General features: G+C 34.6%; 1 protein-coding gene across 1 annotated transcript in view; it reads left to right on the top strand.

Annotated features, from left to right (window-relative positions):
- Positions 1 to 7473, top strand: part of PXDN (peroxidasin) — a gene marked incomplete at its 5' end in the record, with an annotated part of 60181 nt that extends 52708 nt beyond the window's left edge. The window contains 4 exons of the mRNA XM_085322938.1: positions 488 to 608; positions 2969 to 3101; positions 3781 to 3894; positions 4480 to 7473. Of these exons, the coding sequence (XP_085179064.1) occupies positions 488 to 608; positions 2969 to 3101; positions 3781 to 3894; positions 4480 to 4605 (494 nt within the window). The remainder of the gene's footprint in view (positions 1 to 487; positions 609 to 2968; positions 3102 to 3780; positions 3895 to 4479) is intronic.
- Positions 7474 to 13307: the final 5834 nt, after the last annotated feature.

Genomic DNA, 13307 nt, shown 5'->3' with positions numbered 1-13307 from the left:
ATTCTCCAGGATTTAGTTAAAGATTCTCCTCCAAATGCCAAGTATAACAAATAATAATACCTGGAATGGATAAGGAAGCAACATGCTAGGAGTTTTTTGTTTGTTTGTTTGTTTTTAATAATATTGTGTTCCTCCATATATAACACTTAATTTCCAAAGCAGACAATAATTAAAAGCCAGAGAAGTAAGAGCGTGGAAATTTTAAAAGTGAAAAGAGCAGTTAAAATATCACTCATCTACATGGGAAAATAGTCTTTATTCCTTTGTTTTGCCTTGAAGATCTGGTCTGTGAGTAATCAGATTCGCTGCATGCAACTGGCTTAAATTCTGAGATGTATTCAGCCACARTCAAACCGATTCCAGACAGGATCAGATTGAATGTATGAACTGCCTTTGCCAATACAGAAGATGTGTGTAAAATCATATTAATATTATAACTGCTGATTAACAGTTTAGTTTGTAAAGTGTAATTCTTGTCTAATTTCAGACTGTAGAACTAGAGGACAGTTTAATGCATTTTCATATCACTTTCGGGGAAGGCGTTCTCTTGATTACAGCTTTCAGGAGGACAAGCCCTTAAAGAAAATGAAAATGTCTAAAACAGTAAGGTGAGACTTTTTCCTCTTTTTTAAAAAAGTATGAAAAGTATTTCTTTTCAAATTAGTATGAAGCTGAATGACTTCTTTGTAAATGCAAACTACTTTTTTTCCACTCTCTGTCTTTTCAAGTTTATGATTGAGATATTTCCTTTTGACATTTCCTCATTTCCACTAATAGTAAAAATCACATTTTTTCAAGCTCAAATTTTTGTAAGACCTTTTTTTGTGTATAGTACAGTATAGTACTTCAGTTCGTCTTGTGTTTTTCAGGAGAAAAGTCTATAATGAAGCTTAATTGTGGGGATTAAGAATCCCAGTCCTGCTGTGCCTGCAGTGTCCAAGTTATGTTCAGAAATTATTTCCTTTTCTCATCAGAGCTGCCAGGCCCTCATGTAGAAATAAGAGGGAGCCAAATGTTGATTACAGCAGTGTGGTATTTATGCTATTAATAATGATACAGATTGCTTCTAGTACCAAAATAGTCCAAGCAGGAACGGTGGACAGGAGTGCTACAGAGACTGTTTATAAATCCTTAATCCTCAAAATACTCTAGCAGAGAGGTAAATCACAATGTCAGTCACAAAAAACCAACTGCGTGAAATCGCTAYCATTTCTAGGGAGTCAAAACTTATCTATGAATTAGTGGAATAAAGGGATTCTGCTCAGACTAAACAGTTTTTGTGATGCTTGGGAAAAAATTGAACTGAAGATCCTTCATAATGATCAAATTTGACCCCTTTTGAATTATCCTCTCTCCATGTATCACCATTCTTTTAGCAAATAAAATTATTATTACTTCTTTTGCAACTGRTGTGTTAGGAAGAACACTTATTTATATTCAACCAGAGTCTACCCACTCAAGGCAAGGGAAGCAGCTATCTAGATAAACAGGTATATCAGTGAATTTATTTCAGCAAATTTAAATACTATTAAATGTTGTAACACCAAAGATAAGCCAAAATTATATTTCACTTCATTGAGAGCTGAAAACTGTCTTTAATTAATAGAGCCTTTAGATATTTAGGATAAGATGTGTATCTTCTAATTTTAAACATGAAAAGGCAATGGCTAGGTCTAAACTCTCATTTAKATAGCAGAAAAGAAAGGTTCCTTTCAAGGAACCCTCATTTAAGGACGTTTCATTCATCATTGCAAATGAACTGTATTATTTACATAATAACTAAAGTTATTGCAACATCATTCATCAAACATTCARTTTTCATGTTCAGTTTTGTATTTAAGTTGCATTCTTGGTTAGAAGAGTTCTGTTTCCTTTTTCTTTTTTTTTCAATTACTAGAGCAGGTGGAGAAGATTAAACTATTTGTTACACAGTAACAGCTGGTTTACTTGAATTTTGGCATAWTGTGTGGCTTAGAATTCATTTTCTGTAATTTAGATGAGCAAGTATATGAAACTAAGAAGTTTGAACACCTGCCCATTAGTGCTGTTTCAATTTATGCAGAAAGATTATAAACCATAAGTTCTATTTTGAGAGCAAGTACTTCTATGCCAGTTTATTCTTTGGGTGTCGCTTAGCCCTGGAGAAGACATATTAATAAGTAGGAATGCTTGGTGATACGAATTTATAGATTTAAAGATTTTAATCATAAACAATAATTAGCGTTACCCTTGTTTTTGAATGCATGCTTTTTTTAAGTCTTACCAAATAAAATGATCTCTTATGAGCATTCCTTTGGTAGGCTTATAGTTTTTCCTGCCTACAGATTGAACTGCTTAACACAATTTAGTTTTGTAGATCTCTCTCAGAGATCAACTGGGCAGTACAATAGACAAAAACATCTAGGTCATTGTATGTACTGCAATCTGTATTGATTTCAAACATGAATTGGACACAGGTTTCTGTCCATATGTAGAAGTATTTTTTTCTYATGTATTTATGAAAAAATCATTTTCTTTTTTAAATAAGGTTTTCTTTAAATATATATTTTGCTAATGAACATTTAGAGGAAGAAACTATTAAGCTGAATGGGAAATATGTTAACAAGCAGTGCTTTTTACTTTTGTCTGTTTTTGTGTTTAAAAGTTCAAGAGATTCATTGGTTCTTTTCACACTGACTTTAGGRTGTTGCTTTAGAATATCTCTGCTCATAATTCTGTGTTTTCCCCCTGCTTAAATATGTTTATTATTATTCTCACTGGAAGAAACTTTCTGTCACTGGTGACATAGCAGTAATCCATAACTTACCTGGCCTGAGCCTGTGACCAGCACTGGTGGGTCTGGTGTCCTGTCGTGATTCATAACTTTGTTTGTTGCTCTCCTTTTACGTTCTTCATAAGTGTTCTAAAATAGGTAAATAGACAAAAATGTGTTAGATGAATAATCTGATTTGGTGTTAATTTYTTGTAGTTCTGTGAAACGGAGTAAGTATTTTCTTAATGCCACATCAGCCTCTGATGAAAACAGAAGCATGCCCATAGTGAATGACTTCAAAGAATTTGTTTTGGAAATGCAAAAAACTATTTCAAGCCTCAGAAACCAGGTAAGRTGCTATAATGGATAGTTTCTAATTGTAGATTTAATTTATAATGTTTTCATAATATCACTATGCTGATAGTATTTAGACATTCATTGCAGCCAAAAAACACCATTTCAAACAAAATGGTACACAAAGCAGTGTGTTATCATTCTTCGTTTCTCTATGCTTTTCAAATCATACCTAAATGATCTACAATTTTGAGATCTACTGTACTTGGTTTTRTCTTTTTTGAATGCAGAAAATGTTTTAAAATGTGTTCATCTAATTAGTGTTCCCAAGAGGCACACAACCAGCAAACTAAACTARTGATATAAACCTTTTTCATGATGAGGGAGAGAATACAGATAATCTTTTATTTTATCTGCTTTTCATTTATACATGTTGGTAAGTTTAGATTTGTCCTTCCATTCACATCAKATACAGTTTGTTTATCTTTGTTTGCTCTAGATATGTGTTCCAATGGTAGGAAAAAAACACCTGTTAGTTTTCTTTTGCAAATACTGTTTCTCTATGTATTAACTATTTCCAGTCCTGTAGTCTTTTGAAAACTTAAGTAGTYAGAAGGAAAAACCAAGAGCAGTGTTTATCATGGACTGCATAGCACAGCAAAAAAGACAGAATGGCTTACACAAATAAAAACTTTACTTTGCTTCAGTAATTAACTTTTTCTTAATATTTTCAGATAAAAAAACTTGAATCACGCCTCAGTAAAACTGATTGCACTGATGAAAAGGGTAAATCGTATTCCAGCAATGAAACCTGGAAGAGGGACCCTTGCACTGTGTGTGAATGCAAAGTAAGTATGGTGAAATCTGTTTGTGAGATATAGAATATGCTCAGTTCTGCTTCTAAAACAGTTTTCAGTTTTGTGCTGCAAATTTCTGGGTARTAGTTTCTAATTTCTTTTTACACGTCTTCACTTGTTTGCTACAAAAAACTGATACTCTTCAGATGTCCCAGTGTTGAAGAATCCAGCCTTAACATACCTTTATCTTTCCAGAGACCTTTTTTTGAAAAGGTCTATTAAAAAGCACTAAAATCAGTAAAAGCTCATCTAGGGTGGTGCAAAGATTTCCTTTTTTTTTYCTTTTATCATGGTGAAATTTTTTWAAAAATGTAGTTATAGGGAAGAAAAGTCTTTGTATTTGGGATCTTGGAGTTTCATGGCTRAATGTTAGATTAAATGATATGTTGCTTCGTTAGAGAAGGTGTCATATAAAGACAATTCTAAATATCATTTTTTACTAAAATAAATTGTGTAAATTTTATCTTAGTAGCAAAGATCTTAGAGAGAATGAGAATATATTCTTCAATAACATGAAAAACATGTCTTGTTTTGAAACTATAGCTATATTTATATTTTTGTTTCTTTCTGACATAGGTTGGTCAGATTACCTGTTTTGTAGAATCATGCCCACCAGCTGATTGCGAAGCACCTGTGAAGGTTAAAGGAGATTGCTGTCCAGTCTGCTTAAAACAAACTAATAGTAAAAAGAAGAAACCATAATTCTTCTTTTTAACAGTTTAGGGTGCATCCTCATCAAATCATATCAATGCCTGCTGCTGGCAAAAACAGGTAACTACAGGCTTAAAATAACAGCAAGAAACCAAAAATCAAGATTTACATGACAACGTTCTAATGGTGCTGTAATAGTGTAAGATAATGTATTGTTTTATTTTCTGCCCATAAAGATAATCACAATGCAAAAATATCGAAAGGGAAATAAGCAAACAGGTCAAAGATAATTTTGTGTTAAACTTCTCAGGTTAGACAACTCAAACTGGTGCTACTTTAAAAGAACACTGTCAGGTAGTTTTAGGTATCCAAAATGACTTGGCTTAAGACTGACTTACTCTAAAAAGAGCACTTCCCAGCTATAAAACATTAGGGACAGTAAAAGTTTACTCTCCATCTTCAATTTCAATCTGACTTGATGTTTAGCTCTTTGTTATTATTCAGTGAATGCAGGGAATAGAAAAAGAAAAGATCACTGTGCCCAAAGCAATGCCATATAGGGCTAGTTTCTGCAAATCCCTGGTGCATGGACCTCCTCTTGAATCTCACTGTCAGTTCTGCATATGGACAGGGAAGGAAATAGAGAAAACTACATGGCAGTTTCTACATACTTTCAACATAYTAATTCAAAAAGGAAAATTAATCATCATCGTCAAAAAAAACCCTCTAGAATTAGCTGGGGAATATAAACAAACATAATTGGAAGGTTAAAAAAAAAAAAAGCCCCCAAAACCCAGCAGTTGAATGTATATTACAGATGTATTTGACAGTGTTCCTCACTTTCGGGAAAACACATGAAAGAGTAGCGTTTGATCTTAAAATGAACAAAATCTTTTTTGTCAAAACGTATGTAATTGCTTGGTAAGTTTTTTTTGTTTCATTTATTTTAAATCATTGTAACATGACCATCCAGTCCCATTTGTAAGCATGCTTCTCTTAATCTCAGATCAGCTCACATATATGTTTGGCCCTGTTTTGAAAATGTGAAAACATGTCACATGCCATTTTGTATACAAAGATACCTGCTGATCCATTGTACATATTGTCAATAGACATATGTTCCTGATTATATTGTGGCACTGTTTGTGGGGGAAAAAAAAACAAAATGAAGCATCATAATTAATCATGGATTGACTACTTTTTCTGGCAAGGTATTTTTTTTTAAAGTTTTTTTCCAGTTTCATCTAATGCATATATATTTTTACCTCAATATGTTTATCATTCATGTTAGAAATGGTCTGCCAATGGACTTTATTTCCCATTTAATAAATGTTTAACATTATAGAGTATATGTTTATGCWAGCATTTCAAAGTTTTATACTTTTTGGAATACAAACTTCATATTTTTGACCAGGAATTATATATTATATTCAGTGAAGGACAACTATCATACCTCATTTTACAGGKTTTTTTGTGTTTATTCATAATTGATTTTCTCCCTAAATACTTAATATTGTAGAATTTATAGCTCAGACCTTAAGTTCCAAATCAGRTTTAACTAGAAACAGAGCTCTTTCGTTATTCGGTCCACTGACTTCTGAATTTGTTGTTAGAATTTATGAAGCAGAACTTTAGGTATTGAAGAAATCTGCACAAAATTAAACATATATGTCTTAAACATTTCAAATTATATAAACAACCTGAATACATAATTCTTGCATGGTAAATCAAATACCTGTCTAATAGCTAACCTATCACAACAATATGAGTTCGACTATAATATTTTTGGCACATGATTTCTATGATTACTAATATTAATAATTTCTAATTTGATAAACTGATACCATGGCACACATTCGAACTTTGATGTATCATCTTTAAAGCTTACTACAGAAACTTGTTTCACAGTACAGTAAGAGCAATATCTATATGTGAGTGGTGTTTTAAAGATGTGTGGTAGAGGTTCATGTGAAACTGCAATTTATATTTTTAAAAATATTTTAATTGATTTTATATACAATGTCTTGATTTATGTAATTTTCTATTTTAATACTTTAAGAAACTGTGTGTGGCGAGCATGTATGAGTATCATATRGTTTCTAGAGGTCATCATTCCCGTATTTCTTTGATACTCTGGTGTTTTGTTGACTTTTGTTGAAAGTCCAAGCCACGTGTCTCGTACTGTAAGTCTAACTCAGATGCAGCTCTCACTGACCTACGCAGGAATTCCTCAAAGAGGAAGGAATGCGGAGCTAAACCAAATATAATTTAACTGTCTAAACAGTTATATAAATCAGTAATACATCCAGTTGGTTACCACTTACATTCTTTTATTCCAATTTTATATTAAATAAACTTGCTCAAGATTTCAGCATATAAGAGAAGAGAGTTTCCATTTATACATTACAAAATGGTACCATATACCTGATTGTTCCTTTTCTCCAGCTTCCAGAATAAAGTGGGTTTTTTTTTTTTTTTTCATTGTTCAGTGTTTATTCATATGGTATATAAAAAGGGCTAAAGAGTCTAGATATGCTTAAACAATTTTAGTATTAGAGTTATCTTCCATTATGCATCTGATTACAAACCATTCAGGAAAAACAGGTCTTTATCCACAGTTTAAAATATACTCAGTCATGGATTGTACTAATTCAGTTATCTTGCAGTGTCTGCAGAATCAGCATTGATTTTTAACRTTTCTGAAACAATGGCCAATGGCTAGATTACCATTTCCTCAGTATCCACTGTGAGAATATTGCTGTAATATGTTGCAAATTTTACGTATTTATTTTCTTTTTCTAATGTTACCTAAAGCAAAGTCTTTGTTTTTATTTTAATCAGTAAATTTACCAAAGAACTGTTTGCACTGTATAATGAATGCTTTTCAGTTAAAATAAAATGGGCCACATTTCCAAGTAAGCTTGATTTCTTTTTGCTACATATATTGTTTAGTTTAATACCTGAAGATTCTTGTATGTAGATTTTTATTAAAGAACCATATTACTTATCTTATGCAGGATAATCAAGATTGAGACTCCATCTCTGAAAACTAAATAATCAACTGATGAAATAAGTAGATCTCAGCTCTTTAACATTATTACATGTGAAATTAAAGTATCTACTCACTGTTCTCTTCTAGGTGATAGGAGAAAATAAGTGCAGGCCCAGAAAAGGATATTTAAAGATAAAATTATGTCTTAGCACAAAAGCTTATTTGAAAGCTTTCTTAGTGTTAAACATTTTTACCTAAAATATTTAGCAGAGAGATATCTCGATGGCAATGCTGTAATACTCTCCTACAGCCTGCTGTTACGTAGTTTCTTCTCTTTCCTCATCTCTTCAAATAAATTGTCATGAAGCTGCTTGCCTTGCAGCTGCTTTAATGTGTTTGGTTCTACATTTGTCCTTCATTTCTTTCCTCAAGCGGGTAGCCAGGTTCATGCAGTCTGTTGTTTGGAGCTGGATGCTGCTGAAATATTGAGACCGCGTGGACAAGGCAGCAGGAGGTCCCACTGCTTGTATCTGCTCTCGCCAACGCTTTTTATGTTCTGGGGATCATAAACTACAGCAGGACTCTGACCTCCCTAGGTGGTAACTCAAGGAGAGCAAAACTAGAGCAGAATTAGGATACTCTGCTGGTAACGGCAGTCCTGAACCACATCTGTTCCGYGCAGCTCTGAAATGAGCCTCCTTTCCAAAAGAGATCCTTTCAGTAACCTCCTACCGTTTCTCCATCACAGAACATGAACTGCTGCTGGAGTCGGGATTGGTCACTCTCATCTTTTGGTGAGATGTTAGGGTCTCTGGGGTCCTGGGTGGCTTCTTTTGCAAGCTCTGCCRGCCGATTGATCCATTTCTTCATGACTTAATACAAGCGTATCATGATACAATAGCATTGCTGTTAATATAGTTCTAGGTTTGTCCTAGTGAAATGGGAGAAACTAAAAATGAAACCCAAGAGGTGCAGTTAAGAATAATTTCAAGTTGCTGTTGGCTCTTTCTGCTTCAGTATAGTTTGGCTTTGAATATTAAATAAAGCTAATCTAGAAAAGTAGGATTGCAAGAGATTAATCTCTGTTTTCCAGCAGGCTGTTGAACTATCCCTTTTCTCTTCCAGACCGTTGACAGGTAGTATTCAACTGCCATCCTATTTWAAAAAAACAAACAAACAAACAAAACAGGGAAATCAGACTATTTTTTCTGCAAATTGAGGTAGGATTACTTTGACAAACAAAGTATTGGCAGATATTTTCTAATAACTTAGATGGATAATGATGTTTCTCCTTACAGATATACTGAGTTCCTAAGCTCAATCTAATAATAGTCAAACATTTAAGCTTCAACTCTTTTCTGGTTTGGGAAGGTTGAGTTTTAAAATACAGCTTAATACTGCAAAGAAAATACTTTTGGTTTCACCACAAGAATAAGTAGAAGGAACCTTGAAGAGAAGGTTTTATTTCAGTCTTTGCCTTATCTTTGTCTGAGTCCAAGCAAGACAACAGCAGGAGTTACAGCTAGTTAGTTACTAAGAACTTTGCTAACTTATATTTTTTTAAAATTTTTTTTTAAATAAAAATAGTGTTTCACTGCCATAGTGTCTGTCATTATATGATCTAAAATATTTTTCCAAATTTTTTTTTTTAAATCCTCTGTAAATTGCATATTTTTTCCTATACTCTTCCTGTCAGATTAGTAATTTTTACAATGAGATATTCAGGTGTATTAGGACTATTCCATTACTTTTTTGTGGAAATTAGAATGAGGTATCAAAAGCTGGTATTTTTGAGTAGTTTTATAAAAACTTCTGCATAGTGTTGTTTAGATCTATCCAGATCTACCTGTAATTATTTTAATTTTCATTGAAGTCATTTACTTACGGTTTCAAATTCCTTGATCTGGTATAGACRTTCTGGTGCAGCTACAGGTGAATCCCGCTCTGAAGCTCTTTTGCAGCAAAATATCTGCCAAGTGGGTCTGATCACACTTGAGAGAGCAGGGAAATAGAGCAAAAAATAGAGAAAGGCTGAGCCCTTGCTTCCTTTCTGTAGTGACAAATTGAAAAGGGAAAAGGCTGACGACAGTTGCTGTTGTTTTCTCCCCATCTGCTGCTGTTTTTTTCAATCTTTATACGCTGTTTTAAAGTATGATCGCTTTGAGAGAAAGAGAGAATGGCTTTGATAGAAGAAAGATAGTAACATATTGTGTAGGTTGTGTGTTTCTACTGATGATCTGGTCTCTCCTTACCATTTTAGGCCACAAGCTTGTCTGTATTGCAGACATAGTTCTGTCTTTAATTTAAACTAAATTAAAACAAGAATAGCCTGCACTTGTGAAAAAACAGAAAAAACATGGCTGGGAAAAGTTACAAGTTTAAAGAGTTTGGACATTAAAGGGTTTGGTACGTTAAACCATTGCTATGGTCAGCAGTTCTGCATACTTCGATGTTGGATTTGCACCACTGGAAAATAAAATGTCGTGTTGGCTTATAGAACAGGGATGGCTTGCAGATGTGAGGACTTCCCAATGCCAGTGAACTTCACCACAGTTCCCGAAAAACTCTTCAGATACAGATGAAGCCCTGGGTTCACTCAATCCATACTGTCTCTGTTGAGGCTAACACTGTTGAAGCCAGTCATGGGGGTTTTGTGATAGGTTATTCTAAGGGAGTGAGTGGAAGGGACTAACTCTCCGGACCATGTGAAATTGCTTTTCTTTTTGATGAAAACATTGATTTTTCTTCTTCCTTAGAAACACTGTAAGCCATCTTCCCAGTCTCCTAGGAGCAATGACATTAGCAGTAGTCTATGGCTACAGCCACATTAAAACCACCATGTATTTTGTTGACTGACTGGATAAGAGAAAAGATGTTTGCATGTTTTGTTGTTGTTAATCACTATCTCAAGTGGCCAGAATGGAAAGGTCATTCTACAATAGAGAAACAATGCAAATAACACAGCAACAATCAAACATATCCTTTGTAAAGCAGACATTGAGTGGTTGATTGCTTATCACTCAAATGCAAGCTATAGTGTTTGTCCCAGACTTTAAAAAATGATATAGTTTTAGTTTCATTGAGACATACAAAGCAAACAGGATAATAGTACTACTTCTTTTCTGAAGAAAGTTCATAACAATGACAGTGGCATCTCATTTAAACTGTTTTAAAATTGTATTCTTTAATTCAGTGGAATTATTGAAAATTTCAGCATTTTTACTTTGGGATTTTAATAAGATGACCCTGCGAATGATATTCTAGTTTCTAAAATGATCATTGTTTTTCTATTTTGTCTTCCCATCTTCATCCAGTCAGGGGATGTTTTTCATTCTGAAATCCTATCAAGATCTGTTATAGGGAATGAAAGGAAGACTGGAATCTTGTCTCCAATAAACAAATGTGGTAGGACCAGGATTTCACCCCARATATTTTAATAATATTATTGTGGTTCTAGATTTTGCGTTTTAAGAATAAGAAGGAATTAGGTCTTTTCTCTGAAAAAGATTTTTTTTCTTTTTATTGGGCTCTAGAACACAAGAGATTGGTTTCAGTAATGTCAGTCCACAAAGGTCAGCAGGACAGCACTGAACAGTATATTTTTATCAGGAAAAAATATTAATTATTATCCGTAACATTCCAGTTCTGTCCCCTGACTCTTGCTTGCACCACATGTGCCCAGCACTCCAGAACAGTGCACACAGAAAAGTCACAGGTGCAGCTCAAGAAAACTGAAGTATCCTAAGAAACATAATCAATTTCCGTATAAAACTTTCCTAATTCGATTGCTAGGCATACTATGTAACTATAGATTAAGGGCTGCATTTCATTGAAGGAATTTGATTATAAAATGACAAACCTGAAGTTTTCCAGAAAAATAAAGCCTTAGTGACATTATCCTGGAAAATATTTTAATTTTCTTTCTTGAAGACCATATATTATGCAAGATCCATCCCTGTGAGTGCCTAGCTACAAGTGAAATTAAAATCCACATATAAAGTAACATATCTTTATTTGGCCAGATTTCAGGAAATCATTCAGTCTTTAGAGAATATCTGTAACCCGCCCAGTAGATATACCAAATTATCCTCGGCAGTTTGCCAAACTGTCAAGATGATGGCTGCTATCTTGGATTTCAGTTAGCATGTTTTGGTCCTCCGTGAAGATTCCCAAAGCTTACACTGTTACATCAGTCTTGGCACAACACTCCGTGAAAACATGCGCAAGATCATGACTTACATTAATACATTTTTTTCTTTCAGGCTGAGAATTAAAATTCTGGCAATCAGGCAGAAAAGCCACACTTCCCTTTTTCATATAAACTTGAGAGCCAATTAGTTAAAATATCTCTACAGAATACATGAATTTTCTGCTGTAGACAACAAGGAAACTTCCATGGGATAAGATACTCCTTTACTGCACAATAATTTATTTTAATTATGAAGAATTCTTATGTTTTTATATCAGAGTGATTTGTGACTGTTGTCAATATATGAGAAGTTCCTGTACTAATACAATGCCTATAATATATGATATTTGCTATCCCTGTCAAATGAGTTCCTGCCTCCATCTTATATGACATGAATGGACAAAATAAGACAACAATTCACAGTTATTTTTAAGGAAATATTTGGAAAAAGCACCTGGGAGGAAGGGRATTGTTTGAGGTGATTTAAATAGAATCAGTTTTGTAGTAGAAAAGAGGTTACAGAACATCAAGAAACTCTATTAAATTCCTCAAAGTATTGAATAATCTCTGAAATAAACTTAAGGGAATCCCCTTGCCTAATTTCTCTAATTTTCTCTACTCAGCCCTGGGGAGGCCTCATCTCGAGTATTGTGTCCAGTTCTGGGCTCCCCAGAACAAGAGAGACATGGAGCTACTGCAGAGAGTCCAGCRYAGGGCTAYGAAGATGATCAGAGGGCTGGAGCACCTGCCCTRKGAGGAACGGCTGTGAGAGCTGGGCCTCTTCAGCCTGGGGAAGAGAAGACTGAGGGGGGATCTTATCAGTGTGTACAAGTACCCGAAGGGAGGGTGTCAAGGGGATGGGGACAAACTCTTTTCAGTTGTCCCGTGTGACAGGACAAGAGGCAATGGGCAGAAATTGAAGCACAGGAAGTTCCGCCTGACCGTGAGGGGGAATTTCTTCCCTGTGAGAGTGACAGAGCCCTGGCACAGGTTGCCCAGAGAGGTTGTGGAGTCTCCTTCTCTGGAGCTATTCAAGACCCGCCTTGATGCAACCCTGTCTACCATGCTCTAGGTGACCCTGCTTGAGYAGGGAGGTTGGACTAGATGCTCTCCAGAGGTCCCTTCCAACCTTACTGATTCTATGATTCTATGAAAGAGAGAAAATAGTTTTCAGCAGTTCCAGTAAAGCTATGAATTAGCCCAATAAGTTAATGGAATTTAGAGGAGGAATTTTCACCGTTAAACACATCAAAATTACATGTATTTTGCATGAGCATTCAATAGGACTTTGCTGCTACATGCTTCTAGGGGTTGTTTTTTTGAAATCCTCTAAAGAAGCCACCTGGACTGTTGGATGTTTAGGAAGGACGTCTGATAAATGTAATAGCTGCTGGCTCTGCTGTTTCCAAGGATGCTGGGATTYTGTATTAATACTTTTTATTATCTTGACTCTAAAAAAAAAAAAATCCTAATTGGACCAAACCAGACCAAATACGTTTCAACCATTGTCTGACTAAATCTTGAACAGTTTATTGAAGGCAGAATGGCCCTGAAGATAAGAAACAGGACAGT

Source organism: Rhea americana, unplaced genomic scaffold (assembly GCF_003343005.1).
Source record: "Rhea americana isolate MKP2758 unplaced genomic scaffold, rheAme1 scaffold_80, whole genome shotgun sequence".
Classification (NCBI taxonomy): domain Eukaryota; kingdom Metazoa; phylum Chordata; class Aves; order Rheiformes; family Rheidae; genus Rhea; species Rhea americana.
This window is presented reverse-complemented; position numbering and strand designations above follow the sequence as displayed.